This window comes from Narcine bancroftii, chromosome 7 (assembly GCF_036971445.1).
Source record: "Narcine bancroftii isolate sNarBan1 chromosome 7, sNarBan1.hap1, whole genome shotgun sequence".
In the NCBI taxonomy this organism is placed as follows: domain Eukaryota; kingdom Metazoa; phylum Chordata; class Chondrichthyes; order Torpediniformes; family Narcinidae; genus Narcine; species Narcine bancroftii.
Genome location: NC_091475.1, coordinates 76,768,688 through 76,792,907, shown reverse-complemented (window position 1 = coordinate 76,792,907; position 24,220 = coordinate 76,768,688). Strand labels below are relative to the sequence as shown.

Below are 24,220 nucleotides of genomic sequence, written 5' to 3'. Positions count from 1 at the left end.
CAATGATTTTGAAAGTGGTGGTGTTCAATATGAAATGACCCTTGAATATAAATAAAGGAAACAATAAAGGAAAAGGGAGAGTTAGATGTGATTGAATGGGAGGATGCAGTGCTGATAAGCCAGCGCATTTCAGTGGTTGGAATCTAATGGAATGCCCTTGAATGCACAAAAGCAAAGTCAAAAGTCAAAAATATATTCTATCTGTGGTTGACCAGAAAAATTAATGGATGCATTAAATCCAAGGAAGAGGCTTATAAAACAAAAATACAGCTGCTGCAGATCTCAGTAAAGACAGAAATATTCAGTAGGTTGTACTGTGCCTGTGGGAACAGAAACAAAGTTAATATTTCAGGTTGAAGGCCCTTGCTCCAAACTAAGAAGAACACAAAAGAACCTTGTTAAGCTACAGGGCTGGTGGTAGAAGGGGATAAATGGAGATGAGCATGGGGATGTTCTAAACAAGGTGAGGTAGTCAGTGAATGAAGGGGAGTATAGAGCACCTTATGTTACAGACAGGGTAGCATTCCTTCTTTCTTTCTTCTTTGGCTTGGCTTCGCGGACGAAGATTTATGGAGGGGGTAAAAGTCCACGTCAGCTGCAGGCTCGTCTAGGCATTCCTAGACCACCATTAATAGCATGTCTGGAAGTTTGCAGACACTGTGATTGTAGTAAGAACACAGAAACACTGGAGGAACTCCATAGGACTCGCAGCGTCCAGAGGAGGTAAAGATATAGAACTGATATTTTGGATCTGATCACTTCAAGGTAGGAGTAAAAAGTAGACAGGCACCTGAATTAAGACTTCAAAGAAGGAAAGAAAGAGCAGGAGGAGGTGCACAGACAAACAAATAGTGATAATTGAACATGAGAGGGTTGGAGGAGAAATGTGAGAATTGATTGGGTGAAGAGCAGGAGGAAAGGAAACAGGCAAAATGGAGAGAGGAAAGGAGAAATGGGAATGGGAAGGGGGTTAATAGAAACAGGAGAAGCCAATGACAATGCCATCTGGTTAGAGGGTGCCTAGAAGGAACATGGTGTTATTCCTCCAATTTGCAGTGCATGAGACCATTGACAGACATGTTTGCATGGGAATGGGACGGGGAATTGAAATGGGTTGTCACTGGGAAATCTCTGGACAGAGCTCAATGAAGCAATTTCCCAGTCTGTGTGCAGCCTCTCTGATGTAAAGAAGGTCACAATGGGAGCAGAGGGTGCAGTGGATGACCCCTCTGCAGATTCACAAGTGAAGTATTGCTTCACTTGGAAGGACTGTTGGGGCCCCGAATGGTGTTAAGGGAGGAGGTGTGGGCACAAGTGTAGCACTTCCTGGTGTCACAGGATGAGGTGCCACAGGGACAATTGCTGGGAAAGGAGGAATGAATGAGGGGGTCATGGAGGGAGCAGTCCTTGCTGAAGAGAGATGTGTCCGATGGTGAGATCACGGAGTAGCTGACAGAAATAGCAGAGGATAAATGTTGGATGTGTAGATGAGGACGAGGTGAATTTTCCTTGTTGTGCATGTGTTCTGGTTCGTGTGGATCCCACAGGTTAAGAACCAGACCAAGGTCAAGGTACGAAACACAAGTTTATTTTGGGGATGCAAATAGGACAACAGGGTCAAAATCTTAAATGAACCTATTCACCCACACACACACCCACCCACACAATATGCAAGAGGTAAATATACCTCTTATACCGGATGGCAGTCTCTTCAATCTGAGGCGCCTGCAAGCTCACACCAAGACACAAGAGAAACTTGTCCGTGAACTACTCTTTGCAGACGATGCCGCTTTAGTTGCCCATTCAGAGCCAGCTCTTCAGCGCTTGACGTCCTGCTTTGCGGAAACTGCCAAAGTGTTTGGCCTGGAAGTCAGCCTGAAGAAAACTGAGGTCCTCCATCAGCCAGCTCCCCACCATGACTACCAGCCCCCTCACATCTCCATCGGGCACACAAAACTCAAAACGGTCAACCAGTTTACCTATCTCGGCTGCACCATATCATCAGATGCAAGGATCGACAATGAGATAGACAACAGACTCGCCAAGGCAAATAGCGCCTTTGGAAGACTACACAAAAGAGTCTGGAAAAACAACCAACTGAAAAACCTCACAAAGATAAGCGTATACAGAGCCGTTGTCATACCCACACTCCTGTTCGGCTCCGAATCGTGGGTCCTCTACCGGCATCACCAACGGCTCCTAGAACGCTTCCACAAGCGTTGTCTCCGCTCCATCCTCAACATCCATTGGAGCGCTTTCATCCCTAACGTCGAAGTACTCGAGATGGCAGAGGTCGACAGTATCGAGTCCACGCTGCTGAAGATCCAGCTGCGCTGGGTGGGTCACGCCTCCAGAATGGAGGACCATCGCCTTCCCAAGATCGTGTTATATGGCGAGCTCTCCACTGGCCACCGTGACAGAGGTGCACCAAAGAAAGGGTACAAGGACTGCCTAAAGAAATCTCTTGGTGCCTGCCACATTGACCACCGCCAGTGGGCTGATATCGCCTCAAACCGTGCATCTTGGCGCCTCACAGTTTGGCGAGCAGCAACCTCCTTTGAAGAAGACCGCAGAGCCCACCTCACTGACAAAAGGCAAAGGAGGAAAAACCCAACACCCAACCCCAACCAACCAATTTTCCCCTGCAGCCGCTGCAACCATGTCTGCCTGTCCCGCATCGGACTTGTCAGCCACAAACGAGCCTGCAGCTGACGTGGACTTTTACCCCCTCCATAAATCTTCGTCCGTGAAGCCAAGCCAAAGAAAAGAAGAAATATACACTTCAGATAATGAAGGAAAACCGACAGAAAATGGGGAAATTACTTAAGCACATATAATCAACAGTCAGAATCAAGGCGATTTCTATGTGACCCCACCCCTTGACCAGTGCAGACACAGCTCTAGTTTCCTAACCTCTGGACTCATCCCAACCCAGTGCGAAAGTTGTTACTTATGTGCCACAAGTTGTCAAAAGAGGCAGAACAAAGGCACACATAGCCCTTTATAATTCTGCAGGCAGTATTGGGAGGGCAATCACTCAGGGCAGGCTGGGCCCTGTTGGCTGCTGCGGCTCATGGCTCAAAGCTAATTGCAGGTATCAGCCTAGTGATTCACCTGGGCAAATTGGGTGAAAGTCAGGGTTGAGTCCAGGCAGGCTTTCTGGACTGCAGCACCTGATAATCAGGTGGGCCAATCGCAAGGGTCACCTTGATGGCTTGGGGTGAGTCTTGACCTTGATTGACAAGTCCTCCAAATAGGAGCGTGGCAGTGCCACCCTTTGGTGTCCGCAGCCTCTCCATTCCAATGTGGGGGCCAGGGCAGATGGAGTATGTACGAGTTAGGGCTGAGTTGATGGTAGTCAAGGGAAGCTCTGATTTTTGAAGGAGGACATCTCGATTGATCTGCCATGGAAGACCTCATCCTGGGAGTCGATGCAATGGTGGTGGAGGGATTATGGAAAAAAAATAAGAATCCTTACAGGGAACAGAGCGTGAAGGGGTGTAGTTGAAATGGCAGTGATCCCTGTGAACATGAGCCTTGTCTTCCCTTGGAAATCCCTTCTTACTGAAGGTGTTTACTCAACTGTTATGTCTCTGTCATTACACTGTCTATGGGCAAGGGAAATGATGGGAATTGGAGCCAAAGACCAACTGCTGGAGAGACTCAGCAGCAAAGGCAACTTCTGAGGATGGAAAGAGATAGTGGAAGAGTTTTGCAATGGGGAACATGTCCATAAATGGGGTGCTGAAGAAACTGTTGGTCACACAGCATTCATAGAAAGTAAAAGGCAGTGAATATTTCTAGCCTGAGCCCTTCTTCAACAAAGTCGACTGCAGTTTATTTCCTATGGATGTTGCATGACCTTCTGAGTTTCTCCAACATGTTTTTGATTAGTACTTGTCCCCAGCGTATCTGAAGCTCCTTTTGTTCATACTGACCAAATTGTTAAACTAAACTTGTTCCATTTGCTTGCATGCATTCCACATTCTCTTTTCTGATTTGTCAGATCCTGATGCAGGGTCTTGACCTGAAACATTGGTTCTATCTTTCATTCTTCAGAGCTGCCTATCCACTGACTTCCTCCCGCAGTTGTTTTTTTTTGCTGTAGGCAAAGAAATTCTGATCCCAGCAACTGCAGTCTCTCAAGTGTTGCCAACTCTGCTTGTATTGTGGACAGAAGAGAAGATTGTTTTAATTCATTAAAAATGAATATTGCTTTATTTGATCAAGTATGGTTGTCCAAAAAGATTGCATGGCAGTTTTTAATGCAAATCTATTGCGGCCCCAGATACCCTGTGATAATCCTTGCTAAAGAAGTTCTGTTTCTACTTATTGTAGTTGATTTTTTTTCACATTAATTCCATGAATTTTTAAATTTTGTCTATCAAATTTGGTAGTAGCTTGACAATTCCATAAGGAGAAATTTCTGTTGCCTGAACAGACTTAACGCAGGTGCACAAAGTGAGTACAGAGACAGAAGAACATGGATGACAAACTGAAGATGTGAAATGGAGAGCAGGAAAGCTTGCCTGGTGGGTCAAGCTGAGCATTTATTTCATTCACAGAGACCAAAGGAAATGGGAATGGCAGAAAGTAGCTGAGCTATAGCCATTATCAATGGAAAAACTGATAAATTGTTAACTGAAGTTGTAGAATTCTATATTGAGGTGAAGAAAATAGCTGAAAGTAGCCTTGAGAGCATCTTCAAGTTGACCAAGAAATTGATCAAGATAATATAGTCTGTGAGAAATGCCAAAAAATGGACTGAGCTTTTCATCAGGACAAAGAAAGCACAAGGCTCATGAGGATGGAAGAATTTACAGTGGAGAACACCAAATTGAGCACACTAATTAAACTATTTCTTTGTATTTTTCTTCAAAAAAAATCTCAAACCCACCAGATACCAGAGAGACCAAAGGTCGATAGAGAAATTGGCACTAAAGGAACTTAATTTTAATAAAAAAAGAGCTTGAGCTAATAAATTTCAAGGACATACTGAATCTCCTCAAACTCATCACAAAGTATAATTGCTCGCAAGCCGCCTTCATGATTACATTGACATGGAGGCTCCAAGACAGATCCACGGAGATCTTGACATCCAGGAATTTAAAGTTTTTGACCCTCTCCACTGCTGGTTCCTCAATGAGCACAACTTCATGTTCTTTTTTTTTAAACTTTATTTATTCATTCAAAAAACAAATAATATGACATATACAACAATTAAACATAAACATGAATTTTTTTTATATATAGAAAGAAAAGAAACACCCCCCCTTCAGCCAACTCTCCTAAGGAGAGCCATAAAGAAAGAAAAAAAGAATATTAAAGAAAAAGTTAAATATACATATTAAAATCTAATCAATATAAATTGAAATGTAAATATTCTGAGTATAACAACCACTTATTAATTAAAAAATTATAATTATCATGTGCAACATACATAATTTTTTCCATTATTAGACAATATTTCATCTCATTATGCCATCTATTAATATTGATCATATTTGTATCTTTCCACGTACTAGCAATATATTTTTTTGCTACGGATAAAGCTAAATATACAAAAGCAAGCTGAAACTTATCTAATCCCAAACCTTTCAGAGGTTGCAAACTACCTAATAAAAATACTGTTGGATCTAAAACTATTTTAATCTTATACAGGTATTCTAAAAAAGATTGAACTTTCTTCCAAAAAGATTGTATTTGTATACATAACCAAACAGCATGAAAAAAAGTTTCAACCATATCACCACATCTAAAACACAAATCTGATTCATGAAAATCATATTTTTTTAATTTTTAAGGTGTCAAATATAATTTATATAAAAAATTGTAATTAATCATTGCATAACGTGCATTTATCAATCTAGTTACACTATTATAACAGATATCTAACCAATCATCTTCAGAAAAAGTAAACCTGTTTGGCTAAATTTTTACCCAGGTTGATTCATATTGATTAAACAGGTTTTATAAAGAATAGATATGCTTCAGATAACATTTTGCGTGTAATTAGTTTGATTAATAGATTTCGACAATCTTCAGATCACCCGATGGTGATATTTTTAGATGCAGTAAAAGCATTTGATAGAGTTGAATGAAATTTTTTGTTTAAAGTTTTGGAGAAATTTAAGTTTGGTCCTTCTTTTATTGGTTGGATTAGGGCTCTATATAGTAAACCGGTAGCTAGAGTATTGACGAATGGTTTGATTTCGGAATCCTTCAAGTTAACTCGATCAACTTCATGTTCTTTTGATTTCCTCCTGGTTCACAATTATCTCCTTGGTTTTGCTAATGTTGATTGCAAGGTTGTTGTGACACCTCTCAACTCGCTGATCTCTCCCTCCTGTATGCTTCCTCATTGCTGTCTATGATTCTGCCAACAACAGTGGTGTCATTGGCAAATTTGTATATAGCATTTGAATTGTGCCTAACCACACAGTGATGGATGTAGATAGAGTAGAGTAGTAGGCAAAGCACGCATCCTTGAGGCATGCCTGTGTTGATCATCAGTGAGGAGAAAATGTTGTTTTCAGTTTGTACTGGCTGTGGTCTTCTGATAAAGAGGAAATTTTGGATCCAGTTGCGGGGGCAGGAGGAGGGTGCACAGGCCCTGATTTGGAACTTATTAACTAGCTCTGAGGGAATAATGGTGTTGAAGACTGAGCTGTAGTCTATGAAGAGCAGTCATATGTATGAGTTGCTGTTGTCTTGGTGATCCAGAGCTGATTGGAGAGCTAGTAATATTGCATCTACTGTGGAACAATTGTGATGGTAGGCAAATTGCAGTGGGTCCACTTCTTTACTTAGGTACAAGTTCTTTCTGGCCATGACCAATGTTACAAAGCATTTCATCACAGTAGATGTTAGTGCCACTGTGGGATAGTCTTTGAGGCAGATCGCTCTGCTCTTGGGCACTGGGATGATAGATGCCTCCTTGAAGCAGTTGAGAACCTCCAACTGCAGGAGTGAGAGATTGAAAATCCTTGTGAATACTCCAGCTTGTTGGTTGGCATAGATTTTTGGTATCTTGCCAGGTACACCGTCAGGGCCTGACGCTTTGGAATGATGACCTGACATCAGTGATAATGAAGATGCTGGAGTCTATGATAAAGGATGATAAAATTAATTTAGCATTTCAGAGCTAAAATTAATTTTTGAATGGAAAATTAATTTTGTCTTATCTGTTGGATTCTTTTGATGTTGTTTCTGTCGAATAGGTGTGGGGGTGAAAAAGCAATGAGTGTAGTGTATTTGAAGTTTTAGGAGTTGGATAATATCCAGCAGGTAGGTTATTTGTCAGGCTGGAATATAAGAACTTGGCCTCACAGCCATATTGTATTTAAGCTCTCTGCTGCTTCTGATCCACTAGGATTGTGAGAACAGGAGGATGTGAAGGGTCTCATGGGAATCACCTTGGTGTGTAGGTGAGAAAGTGAAATATTATGTGTGAATATTTGGTGCACGTAACAGAAAAAAACTAAATAGGACCAGGATGCTATTGATGTTTGATGGGACCCAGATGCACTTCTGGGGCCGACATGCAGGTGATTGAGAGGACCAGTGACATATTCACCTTAATTAAGAAAGTATGCGAATGTCGGGAGAAAGGAATTCAGATAGCATGCAGAAAGGTTCTAGAGAAACTCAGCAGATTGAGGTTTGAGCAAAAAGCAGACAGGAACCTGAATAAAAAGGTGGAAGGACAGGAGGGGAAGGAGCATTGGCTAACAGGCAAGATGCCATAGGCAGGAGGGGAGAAGAGAAAGTATCTGAGAAGTGATGGATGGAGGGGGATAGCTCATATTTTGATGAAGAGCTTAGGCCCAAAACATTGGTTACCTTTTAATTGCTATAGGAGCTGCATGACCTGCTGAGTTCCTCAAGAACTGTAGTCTATTGCACTACAATCTCAGTGTCTGCACACTTTCCTGTTTAATGGCATTTAGATGGCCTGTTCCTGCATCCATTTGTCATGTTCTTGTGCTGTTCTGTAAGTGATTGTATCACAGTGTCTAGCCAAATATCGTAACTTGGATTTTCACAATTAGTAAGTGATGTAATATCTTTGGAAGTAAAGCCTTCGCACATTTCAATTAAAAGCTTGCTTTTGTTTTCAGTTGATCATTGATACTCCGACCAGTCCAGTAACAAGTGGACTTCCATTGTTCTTTGTGATCACAGTGACAGCAATCAAACAGGTAGGCTTTGTACAACCAAAAACTTTACTCTGCAATTACCTGCCCCCACCCCCACCACTGTCCATTTGCTTGGAGGCAGATCACGAGTCAAGAGCCGCTTTCAGGTGCTCGGACGCAAATAATGCACTGGCAGCCATGGCTGGGGGAAGTGCAGCTGGGACATTCAGGTGGCCGTGGAGAAGACACCTGAACATGCCAGCTGAAGGAGAGCTTCATCCGAGTGAACGCGGGGTTGGCCAAGATGCTGCGGAAAACTCGCTGCCATTCTTTGAAATATTTGTCATCACTTCCTTGTTATACCTGCCAGATTAAATGCATGGGGTGATATTAAAACCCTAAACCTTATGACTCGCAGGTAAGAGGGCTGCCCACACATATATGCGGTTGATAATTCTTGTCAATTTATCAATGATCTTCTGAAGAAGAATCGTAAACCCTAAACATTGACACTTCCTCTCTGCACAGATGCTACCTGTCCCCCAGGGTTGATACAGCATTTTCTGTTCATTGTTTCACTGAAAGCAATTGTGCGTATAGTTTTAATGTTTACACAGTCCTGCTTGAATTCCGTCTTTGTGTGCTTTTGCCTCCTCGAGTGGCTGTTAGTGAATTAATCTGAACCAGTACACTGAAATCCACCCTGTCCAAAACTCTGGGCGAGATCAACCTTTCACCAAAGCCCCCCAAGTGACCAAGGAAGATAAACAAATTGGTGTTACAGCTTTAGATATTCCCAAACTGTCATCCTAAACAAGATCCAGGGAGCAGTTCATATGTATTCCAAACGATACATATTTACTTTTTAATTGCAAAACAAAAACTTCCCTTAAATTTGCACTAACCCATTTTATTCTACTGGTGAAGACCACAAAAAAACAAAGCTTGTACCAGGATGGTAAGGTTGACTGTAGTGGATACATTGATCGTGGAATGTACTTTAATGCTACAGGCCCGTTTAATGAAGTGTTTGAAAATAGCAATGTTCCAACTGCAACAAATGGAGTTTTACAAAAGCTCGCTGAGCAAATCAAACTAAGATCAAGTAATAAATACATTTTTAAAAGTTTTAGATGCTTTATTCTGGACGCCCCTGTGGACTGTTTTGGGGAGTGGGGGTGGCATTTCTAGGAACCAATCAAAAAGGGACAAATGTGCAACTGGATTCAAAACCTGGAGACTTGTTTTTCCCAATTCCCAACATCAGAGCAGAACTTGACTACATTCTCAGTTTGACTTTTTGAAGTTCAATTCAAGTTTCCTTTAGGTGTTAGAGATATTATACATGCATGCGCTATCATGCACCCAGATGTACACAGTTACATAAAGTTAGACTTATTTTTGAAAAGTATTCAATTGTAATCATGAAAGTTTACTCCTTCTCCCATGTTATACCAACAGTTCATTATAACCGAAAGATTAACATACAAGATAAACCAATTAATGACCTAGTGCCACAGTCGATATCAGGAAGCAATGATATTTCCTGTAGACTGCTGGGTTTCAGTGCCACGGGGAATGCTCCAAGCTGGAGAATATACTTCCCCGAGGAGGGTTAGGTAAGTGCTCCTCGGGGCTGGGTTCTCCTCGTTCAGGTGTCCTCCTGTGTTTTTCCCCGTAAACTTGTTCACGCTGGGTGTTTTTAATTTTCAAATTTACATAGTTTTGATTTTACAAACTCATGCATTTCAAACAACACAGAACATTCGTCCTTTTTTACAGAGTATAATATAATCTTTTTCCCCTTTCACCCCTCACCACCCTTCCCACCCCAAAACGATAAATCAACAAACACGTACTAATTACAAAAGAGAATAAAACGCATCAAAATAACAATGGTTACAAACGAGTCACAGAAATAATCCAAAGGTAACCTAAGCCAAAAACTTATCCGAACAACCTAAAGTACACCGAAAAAACAAAACTGAGACAATACTGGAAATTCCAGGACAGGCAATCTTTATTTTTAAAGTGGGGTGGGGGGGTTGTAATGTTATGAGCCAAGAGGACTCAAAAAACTAACCCCAGCAGCAACAGAAATTCAAGACAATGGTTACTTAGACAAAAATGTTTTTAATTTTCTTTGTACATAATAATATCAATCTTCAACTTATTATTCTTAACCTAACTTAGCCTCCTAATTCTAAGTACACGTGTATGTAATATGTATGTGTTCAGGAAAGTTCTTTGATTCACTGTCCAATCATTTACTTTTCACTTCTCCAGGTTCACTGGTATCAGGTAATTTTCCATGCAGTACCTAGAATTTAACATTTATGATCTTCACCAGGCTCTGGTGCTTTAAATTGTTAACACAAAGGAAGGCCTTTGTTGGTTTCAGAGAGAGATTTGTTGTTCATTGACACACCCACATCCACTGATCTCCTTCAATCAGCCAGTTAAGTGTCTTGCTAAAGAAACTTGCCCCCTCGATAACTTTTCCAAAAGATAACCTCTTCTTCCAGGTTACCACAAATAGTTATTTTTCCCCTATTTCAGGAGATGCACTTGAACCAGCCACATCCTCTTGTAATTGACTACAAGGGTTTAGAGTAGGCTGAACTCAAAACCCATCTTCAAATGGGGTCTTTATCAAGTCTCCCAATTTTGTAGCCCACTGCAGTGAATCTATTTGTCTGCCAAAACTACATGGCCTCTCTTAGAATAGCAACCTTCAAGCTAGCTCCAGTTTTAATAGGAAGAGATTATCAGTTTCTGAGACTGGACATCTGTTTCTTTAAAGATAATAGTCCATTTCAATTCTACAACATCAGTCCAATTAACACCTGCATGTGAAGTCTTCATAGGCACTCTTTATGGTTTCTGTAAAGACACTGGCAGAAATGAAGTATGCTCAGGCATCGCTCTTGTATTTCAAATGAGATGTTGTTTGTGAAATGTTACTGAGCTGTCTTTGGTGTACCTAAGCAAATACCTAAACCCCCACAATCTAACCTTACCCCTTAAGATATATTTTATTCCATAATTGTATTCATTTATTCTGTAACAGTAATCATACCTGTGTTCCAATATACCATAAATACGGTTGTCACACATCAACATACGTGCCATACCTCCCCCTCAGATTGTAGGTGATTTTCTCCAGGTGTACACAGGTCAGTATCTCCATGTTCCAACATATGGTGCTCAGCTGTGAGTCTTAAAATTGAGCCCACATTCACCACTTTAGCAGGCAGCTCATTCCACACTCCAACCACTCTGTGTGAAGAAGTTCCCCCAAATGTACCCCTTTCATTCTTAACCCATGTCCTCTGGTTTGTATCTCACCTACCCTCAGTGGAAAAAGCCTACCAACATTTGCTCTGTCTATTCTCATTATTTTAAATACCTCTATCAAATCTCCTCTCCTTCTTCCATGCTGCAGGGAATAAAGTCCTAACCTGTTTAACCTTTCTTTGTAACTCAGCTCCCTCCTGAAGTCTGAGCAACATCCGAGACAATCTTTTTTGCACTCTTTCCATCTTATTGATATCTTTCCTGTAGTTAGGTGACCAAAAGTCCAAATTTGACCTCACCAATGTCTTATACAACTTTACCATAACATCCCAACTCCTATCCTCAATACTTTGATTTATGAAGGTCAATATGTTAAAAGCTACTTTTCAACCCTATCTACTTGACTCTACTTTAAGGGAACTATGTATCTATATTCCCAGATCACTCTGTTCTGCCACACTCCTCAGTGCCCTACCAATTACTATATATGTCCTTTCTTGGTTTGTCCTTCAAAAATACAACACCTCAGATTTGTCTGCATTAAATTCCATCTGTTGTTTTTCAGCCTATTTTTCCAGTTGGTCCAGATCCCTCTGCAAGCTTTGAAAACCTCTTTCGCTGTCCACAATGCCTAAAATCTTTGTGTTGTCAACAAACTTGCTGATCCTTTCTACTTCATTATCATCCAGATCATTGATACAGATGACAAACTACAATGATCCCAGCACTGATCTCTGAGGCACACCACTAGACACAGGCCTCCAGTCTGAGAAGCAATCATTCACCACCACTCTCTGGCTACCCCCCCGTATAGCCAATGTCAAATCCAGTTTCAACTCACCATGAATACCGAGCATCTAAACCCTCCTTACTAACCTCACATGTGGAACCTTGTCAAGGCCTTACTGATGTAATCAACATCCACAGCCTTTCCTTCAACTTTCCTGATACCCTCCTCAAAAACTTGAGCTACCATACACAAAGCCATGTCCCTGAACTTCTCCGTCCTGATCAAAATGGTGCAACAGCAGAGCATAAAGAAAGTATATCTGTCCAAGAATATTGATGGATTTTTACTGCTGTACCATTGAGAGCATACTTACCTCTAGCATCTCAGTCTGGTATGACAATTGACTTATTTCTTCTTTGGCTTGGCTTCTCAGACAAAGATTTATGGAGGGGTATGTCCACGTCTGCTGCAGGCTCGTTGGTGACTGACAAGTCCGATGCGGGACAAGCAGGCACAGTTGCAGTGGTTGCAAGGGAAAATTGGTTGGTTGGGGTTGGGTGTTGGGTTTTTCCTCCTTTGTCTTTTGTCAGTGAGGTGGGCTCTGCGGTCTTATTCAAAGGAGGTTTCAGCCCGCCAAACTGTGAGGCGCCAAGATGCACGGTTGGAGGCGATATCAACGCACTGGCGGTGGTCAATGTGGCAGGCACCAAGAGATCTCTTTAGGCCGTCCTTGTACCTTTTCTTTGGTGCACCTCTGTCACGGTGGTCAGTGGAGAGCTCGCCATATAACACGATCTTGGGAAGGCGATGATCCTCCATTCTGGAGACGTGACCCACCCAGCGCAGTTGGATCTTCAGCAGCGTGGATTTGATGCTTGCGGAATCTGCCAGCTCGAGTACTTCGATGTTGGTGATGAAGTCATTCCAATGAATGTTGAGGATGGAGCGAAGACAGCGCTGATGGAAGCTTTCTAGGAGCCGTAGGTGATGCCGGTAGAGGACCCATGATTTGGAGCCGATCAGGAGCGTGGGTATGACAATGGCTCTGTACACGCTGATCTTTGTGTGTTTCTTCAGGTTGTTGTTTTTCCAGACTCTTTTGTGTAGTCTTCCAAAGGCGCTATTTGCCTTGGCGAGTCTGTTGTCTATCTCATTGTCGATCCTTGCATCAGATGAAATGGTGCAGCCGAGGTAGGTAAACTGGTTGACCGTTTTGAGTTCTGTGTGCCCGATGGAGATGTGGGGGGGCTGGTAGTCATGGTGGGGAGCTGGCTGATGGAGGACCTCAGTTTTCTTCAGGCTGACTTCCAGGCCAATCATTTTGATAATTGACTTTTATCGGGCCGTAAAGCACTTCAGCTGCTGGTGAAAACTACCCAGCGGATTATCGGTCTCCAATTGCCCACCATTGGGAACATATATCAGGAATGCTGTCTGGGCAAGCAGGAAGAGCATCATCAAGGATGCATCTCACCATAACTATGGACTTGTTACTCCCCTTCCATCTGGTAGGCATTACAGGAGCCTTCACTCCTGAAGCACCAGGCTCAAGAATAGCTTCCCCCCCCCCCCCCCGAGGTTGTGACCCTGTTGAGCCTTGAATCACAGTGCTGAGTGGACTCATTCACTCACTGTACTCACATTGTGCTGTCTGTTCTTTTATAATTGTTTGCTTGCTAAATGTGCTTGTTTTTATTCACACACAGTTATTTGTTTATAGCACCTCTTAAACCTACTTGGATGCTAATTGGCTTGGTATTTTACTTGGCACAATGACAATAAAGTTCAATTTAATCCAATATTTAGCTAATGTTGACTATCCCTAAACAATCCTTGCCATTTAAATACGTGTATATCCAATCTCTTTGAACACCTTCCAATAATTTACATACTACTGACATCATGCTCACTAGCCTATAATTGCGGGGTTACTTTTGGAGCCTTTTTATAAACAACGGACAGCATGATCTTCCCTCCAATTCTCCAGCACCATACTTGTGGCTAAGGACATTTTAAATATCTCTCCCAGAGAACCCTGCTCCCTCAAGGTCTGAGGGAATATCTTGTCAGCCCCTAGGGATTTATCCACGCTTGTATTTGCTTTAAGATGGCAAACACCTTTAATCTGCATCGGTTCCATGACCTACCTCACTGCTTGTTTTCCTAGCTTCCCTTGACTATGTGCAGTTTCCTGAGTAAACACCGAAACAAAAATTCCACTTAAGGTCTCCCCCATCTCTTTTGGCTCTGTACTAGCTGGCCACTCTGATCTTTGAGGGGATGAATTTTGTACCTTACTATCCTTTTGCTCTTAATAAACCAGAAGAAATCCTTGGTATTTTCCTTCACATTGTCTGCCAAAGCAGCCTAATCTTTTAGCCTTTGTGATTTCTTTCTTGAGGTTTTTCATGCATTTATATACTCCTGAAGTGCCTCATTTGCTCCATGTTGCCTATACCTACTATATGCCTCTCTTCTTCTGAGGCAGGTTCCCTTTACCTTTAATCCTGACAGGAACTTGTTCTCAAAATTTCACCTTTTGAAGGCCTTCTACTTGCCTCACACATGCTTGCCAGAAAACAACTCATCCCGATCCACACTTTCTAGATCCTTTCTCATTTCCTCAAAATTGGCCTTTCTCCCATTTAGAATCTCATCTTGAGGACCAGACCCATCTCTATCCATAATTAACTTGAAACTAACGACATTTTGATCTTTGTACCCAAAACATACTCCTACACGTACTTCTGTTATCTGTCTTGTCTCATTCCCTAATAGGAGATCCAGTATTGCACTCTCTCGTTGGTCTCTCTCTCGAAATTGATTTAGAAAACTTTCCTGGACACATTTGACAAACTCCAAGCCATCCAGCCCTTTTGCAGTATGTGAGTCCCAGACAATATGTGGAAAGTTTAAAATCTCCCACAATCACAATCCTGTGTTTCCTGAAGCTGTCTGCTATCCCTCTACAGATTTGCTCCTCCAATTCTCATTGACTATTGGGCGGTCTATAATACAACCCCATGAGTGTGGTCACACATTTCCCGTTCCTCAGCTCCACCCATTTTTCCAGATAAACCCTCTGATCTATCCTGTCTGAGCACAGCTGTGATATTTTCCCTGACGAACAATGCCATCCCATCCTGTTCGATTGCATCTGAAACAAAGCTTTGAGCATTGAGCTGCCAGACCTGTCCTTCCTGCAACCAAGTTTCACTAATACTCACAATGTCATAATTCCATGTGCCAATCCACACTCTAAGCACATCTGCCTTTCCGACAATACTTCTTACATTGAAATAGATGCACCTGAGAACATTTCCACTACATACAGCCCACTGACTTCCAACATTGCATGCAATTTTCACATATTTTCCCTCCTCCATTCCTCTTCTATTTACTCTGGCACTCTGGTTCCCATCCCCCTTAAATGCAATTTAAAGCCCCTGGAGCAGCACTGGCAAACCTCTCACAAGGATATCCAGTTCAGATGCAAACTGTCCTGTTGGAACAGATCTCTCCTTCCCTATAAGAGAGCCTAATGATCCAGAAACTTGAAGCCCTTCCTCATTTACCACATCTTTATCCATGTGTTAAGCTCCATTATCCTTCTATTTCTAACCTCTCTAGCACATGGCATGGTTAGCAATCCTGGGATCACAACCCTGGAGGTTCTGACCTTCAACTTTGCACCTAACTCCCTGAACTCATCATCACCCTTCCTACCTACATAATTGGTCCATACATGGACTATGACATTTGGTGCTCACCCTCCCTCCTGAGAATGCCATGAACTCAATCTGACATATTTCGGACCCTGATACCAGGGAGGCAACGTACCTTCCTGGATACTCGATCTCTTCCATAGAACCTCTTATCTGTTTCCCTAACTATGGAATGCCCTATCATTGCAGCTTCCCTCTCTTCCAATTCTCTTCTTAGCCACCAGACCAGACTCCGTGCCAGAGACCTGACCATTGTGACTTGCTCCTGGTAGGTTCATACTGACCCAACAGTATCCAAAAAATCTAATTGGATGGCAGGATGTATTCAGGTGTAACCTATCTCTTCCACCTGTGCAACAAGCACCTATGGCTGAATTTGTTATCCTTTCCTGTCCAGTAGATGGAAAGGATTAATTGATTTGTTTTAATAACTAGAATAAGGTACTTTTCTCCTGGTCCATGCCATCTTTGTAAAGAGTGCGAGGCTACATTTTCTATTATCATTTGATTCGTAATTGTATCAAGCATTTATGTTTTCTTCATTAAACAGGAACTGGTGTCCCATTGTGTTGCCTTGATGATTTGCAGATTAAGCAGATGCTGTACTTGTGTAATGAAATATCATTCCCCATGTGATGCATTGGCATCTTGGGACTTAATTGCATAGCTATGGTTCTTGGTCTCATTAGGTTCTTGCCTGGGAGAAGGATCCTGAGCTTCATTGAATGTGGAAGCAATGGCTTTTCTAAAGAACACACTCATTTATTGGTGTTTATTCTGTATGTTGAGGGAGGTGGATGTGGTGGGTGCGCTTTCACTGCTTTGCCTCTTGCCATGATTCAACCTTTGACACCCTGTGGCTTTTTTAAGATGTTTTTTTTTGGAGATATATTTTTGATCTTGATTTTGGGCGGCATCATTTGCATAGCAGTTAGTGAGAAACCTTTATAGCACCAGCGATTGGGACCAGGTTTCAAATCCCATGCTGTTTTAAGGAGTCTAAACGTTCTTCCCATGTCTGTGGGGGTTTCCTCCCACCATAAGAAATGTATTTGGGGTGTTGGTTAATTTGGCGTAAATTGGACAGCACGGATTCATGAGCCAAAATGGCCTGTTAACTGTGCTGTCTAAATTTTTTTTTTAATTTTAAAAATCTACCCAAACATAATTATATGGTCTTGGGGCCATTGGGTCTACGTTAAGTTATACAATTTCTGTACTGTGATAAGATCTTTCCACAACTGATTCCATAGGAAAGAAGATGATGGGTACCAGATGAAATGTTTAGTAAATATTAAGAATGCTGAAGTAACAGGGGAAGGACTGGAAACAGTGGAACCCATGCCCCATGTATATTCTAAATTTTGGAATCTGAATTCTACTTGGGACAATTAGAGATTGTAATGTTGCATTCAGGGCTGCTTGCATCCAATCAAATCCACTCATTTTCCTTTGACAGGGATATGAAGATTGGCTTCGGCATAAAGCAGATAATGCAATGAATAAATGCCCTGTTCACATCATCCAGAGTGGCAAGGTGGTTCAAAAACAGAGCTGCAAACTGCAGGTAAAGAAATGGCAGAAATGTCTGTATTGGTTTGGGGAAGGAGGGTGATTGAGGTTTGCAAGGGATGGGGAAACGAGATGCAAGTTCTAATCAAGGTGAGGTGAAATGGGATTGATGGCCGTGGGACTGATGGGGCATTGACTTGGAATAAGCTGTTTTAAGCTGGGTAGTGCGGCTGAAAGACAAAGCTAAGAGAATTAGGGTGGGAATTGTAGCTGAGATGTTGACCTGAGGAGAAGAGAATCATGGGTAGTTGAGCTGAGGGATTTGGAAGGATAGTGAGAGGAAAAATCCCTGAGAAACTTTTCATTGAAGTTGCAATCTGCCTGCAGGTTGGCGATGTTGTGATGACCAGAGAGAATGAAACCTTTCCTTGCGACATGGTCTTCCTATCTTCAAGCCGTGACAATGGGACATGTTTTGTCACGACAGCTAGCCTGGATGGCGAGTCAAGTACCAAGGTACATTCTGAGCAGTATTTTATATCCAGAATGCATCACTTCACTTGTCTGGGTGAAATTCCTTCTGCCACTGTTCTGCCCTATGTCGTATTTTATCTTGGTACCAGATGATCTATGTTGTAGCTTTGTACAACCATTCTATGAGACAATCCATGTTGTCTAATTAAACTACCTACATTTTCATCGATGTATTCAGATTTATTACTATCTGCAAAGGTTCAACATTATCTCTCAATTAAGCAATGAGTTACAGATTTCAACACTTTACTACTACCTTTTTAATCACCCAACCAATTTTGAACCCAGTTTGGAGATACAACACTGCAAATTCTGTAAAGAATGGTAGATTTTTCAGGTTTGAACCCTTCTTCAAGACAAAGTGCTGAGGGGAGATGGCCAGTATAATGACAAAATAGTGGGAGGGTTTGGATAAGGGTGATGAACCAGGGAAGGCTGGATTGCTATGGACAGATGAGTAGGTAGAGGCAGTTAACTAGCAGGTGCTGGACAAAGTGAGAGAGGGTCAAAAGAGGAAAAAGAGTGAAGGAATTGAGTTGTACAGGATGAGACTGGAGGCAACTCGAGGTTGTGATGAGTGGAAACAAAAGCTGTAATACTGGAAACTGATGAGTAGAGGGAGTGATAATGGTAATAAAATGGAAGATATTAGGAGGCAAAGGGACAATCTGTTATCCTTCACACTTCGCCTTAACAAAATTCCTCTGGGGAACTTTTAGACTAAAAGGGTTGCACAAGGAAAATGAGCCCTTTTTGGCTCACCACATCCATGCTTAATTTGCCCATCTGCACAAATCATTAGGACCATATCCTTCCATTCCTTGACTGAATAAGGATCCATCTAAATGGCTCTTAAACATAGTGATTATATTTGGCTCCATCATAAGCTCTGGCACCATGTTTCACATAGCAACTGTGTGTACGGTGGAACTTTCCTCACATCCAACCATGAGGCAAATAAACCTCACCTTTTCAAATTTCCTTCAAAACCAAAGGCATCTCATCCAGGCCACATCCTAGTGGAACTCACTGCACACACTCCAGCATAATCGCATCCTTTTCTCTCTCCATTCAGAGAGCTATCCCCTCCCCCTATCGTTTCTCAGCATTTTTCTCTTCTGCCTTCACCCATATCCTGCTGGGCTGTGCTCCTACCCATGCCCCTCTTCTCATCTCCTCCTCCCACCTTTTTATTCAGGTGCCCTCCTGACTCAAAATGTTGGTTACCCAATGCTTCCTAAGGGTGCTGCGTGCCCTGCTGAGATTTTTTTTGTGCATTTGTGTATTGCATCACATCCTTCCTCTCGTGTACCAAACAGCACTACTCATGATATTTCAAGTGTGATCACACCAGTGTTTTCAACAGTTGCCAAACTCCAAACTGGAGTCTTTTGAATCCAATAGCTATTGACTTCAGTGTAACTGAATACCTTGTTTGGGCAATATTTTTGCTGTGTATTTGATTCATTGTGTTAGTAGGCACCTAAGCCACTAGTTAAGAAACTAAAACACCCAGTAGATCAGACACCTCAGTAAAAAGTTAGATGTTCATGTTTCAGATTGGTGATCTTCCATTGAAACTTGTGTTCAGGTTGTGATGAAAGACCATTGCTGGAAATATTGATTTTGTTTTTATTATCATCAAGATTGTTTGATGTGCTAATCTTTGACATTCCTGCCTGTTTTGGTTGTCAGACAACTGGATTTTACCTGCTTTAAAGTTAAAAAGTATGGCTGTAGGTTAGGTTTTTCTGGCTATTTTTAGTTCTCTTTTTGTAATTGTATCTATGTGTAATGAATCATGTTTGTGGTATCAATTAGTTTGTGCGTAGTAATATTTATAAGGAAAAAAAATGATACTGCATTATTTGAACAACTTCGTATGAAGCTAACAATTTGAAGTTAACACACAAAATTGCTGAAGAAACTCAGCAAGTCCCAAAGTGTCCATGGAGGCCAAGATATCTAACCAACATCTTGGGCCCAAACCCTTTGTCAAGGGATCTGCTGAGTTTTTCCAGCAATTTTGTGTGTTTACTATAATCACAGTGTCTGCAGATATTTTTGTTTCATTCCACATAAACTTGGAGTTGTTTTTTCACCGGTTCCCTGGCAATATTTTCCACAGTTAGTGGTGCACCAAGTGTTGTGTGCGATGGATGGGTACTGTGGAGCCATTGAGGAAGGTGCCAAATATCATTGGTGTCTCAGATAGATGAGAGGGAGAGCAAATGTTTACAAATTCACATTTATTCTTTCAGACATATCAAGCTGTTCAAGAAACAAAATCCCTGCAGACTGAAGCAGAACTGGACTCGTTGAATGCCACAATTGAATGTGAGCAGCCCCAACCTGATCTGTACAAGTGAGTGGTAGCATGGATTTGGGCAGCTGTGGTAGGCAACGGTGGGTGGTTTTTACTTGTGTACCTTTTAGTAATAAGATATCCATGTACCATTCAATTTTCCATTCACTTGATCCCTCACCCCTGCATGCTACAATATCCCGATACCAATTTCAATTACCCCACACTGCATGTAACTAGGTTTGATCCATAGGTGGCCATTCAAAAAGCAGGACCTTGGAAGTAGAAAATAATGTCAAAATAAAATCAAACATTTGTCTTAAAAAAAGAACTGCAGAGCAGTTTTAATCTTTTGACAATAAAGAAATGCTCGATGTAACTCGCTATGGAGGACAGAAACAGGTCTTTTGTCACACCAAGTTGCAAGGAACAATGCCATTTACACAAATCCAACTTTTAATCTCATTTTACTCTCTCCATATTCCCATCAACTCCCCACCATGCCCCCTCACACCCATTCCAACTTGTGCCACTCACCTGTGCTCGAGAGGAAATTCAACTCCCAAACTGCATCATGTCTAGAGCTGTGGTAGGAAATGGATCAGTGAGAGGGAAATCCAAGTGGTCACATGAGAACATCAGTGCTCATTTTGTGATCCAATCGTGTACTTAATGTGTCTTCCAATTTCTGGTATGATGGCAGAGAACATTCATAGAAACATTTTGCACAGGAATGAGCCCTCTTGTCCTACCTTGCTCTGTGTAATGCTTATCTACGTTGATTTTATCTGCCCCCTCAATAGGCCTATATCCCTCTGCACCTTTCCAATCTGAATACATTACCTGTTCAAATACCTTTTTAAATGTTTGCAGTCGATGTACTTCCATCTGTGGCAGCTAATTGCATAGGAGCAGAAAACCTGCCACTCAAATCTCCTTTAAATTTCTCCCCTTTGACCTTGCATGTGTGCCCTTCAGCTCTGGAGTCCCATGGTCTGGGGACAAAGACTGCTAGCTTTGAAAATGCATGGTCTGTCCTTGCCCCAGCTGGAGCTCATGGTCTCCAGCCATTTTCATTCTTCACAGTTCCCACACTGATCTCTGCTTCCTCCATTGCCAGATTGAGGCCAAATGCAAATAGGATGAAAATATTCTGCCTCAGTAGTCTACAACCCAATGGCATGAGCACTGAATTCTCTAATTTCAAGTGACTTATTCACTCCTCAGTCCATTTCTTTCTTGCTTGCTCTCATTTTCTTGTTTGCTTTCTTTCCAACTACCCTTCCCCAGCCCCCATTTCTCAATTTATTTTTTCCTTTCCCCACTTTCTCCAGCCATTCATCTCCCATAAACCTCCCCACTGTATTTCCTCATCATGAATCATCAGACCACCATCCTTGCACAGTTCCACCAATTTCCTTCCTTCAGATGTCTTCACCACTCTCCCAGCTCTCTGCTGCCCTTTTTTCCCCACCCATAACTGTGTCGCACTCCACCTAGCTCCATCCTTTCATCCTTTACCCCTCCTCTGCCCACCAATCTCCCATTGACCCTCTCTTTAATAGGGCCTCTCCTTTCCCTGCTCTGAAACAGGAGTTCAACAAAAAAGTTGACGATTTCCCTCCGTGGTGCTGAGTTGCTTTGACATTTTATCTTTGCCCTTGATTCCAGCATCTGCGGCCTCCTGAATATCTATCGTATCTATGTCCCTCAATTTTGTAAACCTCCTGCAAGTTTTCCCCCTCAGCCTCCTGCATTCCAATGAGAGAAACCCAGCCTATCTCCTTATAATTATATACCAGACAAAGTCCAGGCGAATATTTTCTTCAACTTAGTGCACCAAAGTTATGGAAACACTGAAGTCCTTCATTGTTGCATTATGACTTTAGTTCTCTTTTACACCAATTAATTTGCAATAATGAATAAGGTTCAAGGTTCCTTTTATTGACACATAATAATATATTAAAAATCATAATTTAAGTTTTGCAAACAAAGAATCACAATGAGCCCAGCATCCCTAACAATGAGAGAAAGAGAAGCAAAGGAGAGCCCCTCCAGAATCGAGTGTCCGTGGATTTGTCTCCAGCGCTCCAGTAGCCACTGCATCTGCACAGACTCCTGTTCGATTAATCAGCAACACATCCAAACCTCCAACATGGTCAGGAAGGTTTTATTGCCTGAGGGCCTTCCTCTCCTCAGTACCCACTCGAATCCTGGCTCTGATTCCTGGTTAGAAACATAGAAGATAGGAGCAGGAGTAGGTCATTCGACCCTTCGAGCCTGCTCCGCCATTCAACGAGATCATGGCTGATCTTAAAGTTCAGTACCCCGTCCCCGCCTTCTCTCCATAACCTTTAATACCCTTATACTGAAGAAATAGATCTAATTCCCTCTTAAATAGATTTAATGAACCTGCCGCTACTGCCCTCTGTGGTAATGAATTCCACAGATTCACCACCCTCTGGGTAAAGAAATTCCTCCTCATCTCGGTCCTAAATGGTTTGCCTATTATCCTCAAACCATTGCCCCGGGTTTTGGATTTTCCCATCATTGGAAACATCCCATCTGCATCCATTCTGTCCAGTCCTGCCAGAATTTTATAGGTCTCTATGAGATCCCCTCTCAATCTTCTAAACTCCAGCGAGTACAATCCCAATTTGCGCAATCTTTCCTCATAAGTCATTCCTGCCATTCCAGGGATCAGCCTGGTGAATTGCCTCTGCACTCCTTCCATTGCAAGAACATCCTTCCTTAGATAAGGTGACCAAAACTGCACACAATACTCCAGGTGGGGTCTCACCAAGGCCCTGTACAGCTGCAGTAAGGTATCCTTGTTCCTATACTCAAACCCTCTTGATATGAAGGCCAACATACCATTTGCCTTTTTAACTGCCTGCTGTACCTGCATGCTCGCCTTCAGAGACTGATGTACAAGTACCACTAGGTCTCTCTGCACTTCCCCATCTCTTAATCTATTGCCATTCAAATAGTAATCTGCCCTCCGGTTTGTATTACTAAAATGGATAACTTCACATTTATCCACATTGTAGTGCATTTACCATGTATCTGCCCAGTCCTTCAATTTATCCAAATCACACTGGAGCTTCCTGTCCCCCTCTTCCGTGCACACAACCCCTCCTAGCTTAGTGTCATCTGCAAATTTGGAGATATTACATCCAATCCCCTCATCCAGATCATTAATGTAAATTGTGAACAGCTGGGGTCCCAGTACAGATCCCTATGGTACCCCACTGGTCACCGCCTGCCACTCAGAAAACGAGCCATTTATCCCAACTCTCTGTCTTCTACCTGCCAGCCAGTTCTCAATCCACATCAATACTTTGCCCCCAATCCCATGAGCCTTGATTTTGGAAGCCAGTCGTTTATGTGGGACCTTATCGAAGGCCTTTTGGAAGTCCAGGTACACCACATCCACTGGCTCTCCCCCATCTATTTTACCTGTCACCATCTCAAAGAATTCCAATAGATTTGTCAAGCACGATTTACCTTTTGTAAATCCATGTTGACTCCGTCCGATCCCTTCTCTGTTAGTCATATGCTCCGCTATTACATCCTTTATAATGGATTCCATCATTTTGCCCACTACTGATGTAAGGCTCACCGGCCGATAATTCCCTGCTTTTTCTCTACCCCCCTTTTTAAATAGTGGGGTAACATTAGCTACCCTCCAATCCATGGGTACTGATCCTGAGTCTATCGAGTTCTGGAAAATAATTCTTAAAGCATCTGCTATCTGAATGGCCACTTCCTTGAGTACCCTAGGATGTAGATTATCAGGCCCTTGGGATTTATCTGCTTTCAATCCCATCAATTTCCCCAAGACCATGTCCTTAGAGATACTGATTTCTTTCAGTTCCTCCCTTGCATTAGTCTCTATGTTTCCCAACATCCTTGGGAGGTTATTTGTATCCTCTCTTGTAAAAACAGAACTAAAGTAAGAATTTAATTGGTCTGCCAT

General features: G+C 42.2%; 1 protein-coding gene across 11 annotated transcripts in view; it reads left to right on the top strand.

Annotated features, from left to right (window-relative positions):
* atp11a (ATPase phospholipid transporting 11A) overlaps positions 1 to 24,220 on the top strand; it is a 213,865-nt gene that overhangs the window by 66,914 nt on the left and 122,731 nt on the right. For 10 of the 11 annotated variants that reach the window (XM_069890379.1, XM_069890380.1, XM_069890386.1 and 7 more), the window contains exons 4-7: positions 8,121 to 8,201; positions 17,350 to 17,457; positions 17,790 to 17,918; positions 20,198 to 20,301. In XM_069890379.1, the coding sequence (XP_069746480.1) occupies positions 8,121 to 8,201; positions 17,350 to 17,457; positions 17,790 to 17,918; positions 20,198 to 20,301 (422 nt within the window). Of the gene's footprint in view, positions 1 to 8,120; positions 8,202 to 17,349; positions 17,458 to 17,789; positions 17,919 to 20,197; positions 20,343 to 24,220 lie in introns of those variants that run through there. The other variant, XM_069890390.1, reaches the window with a different exon arrangement.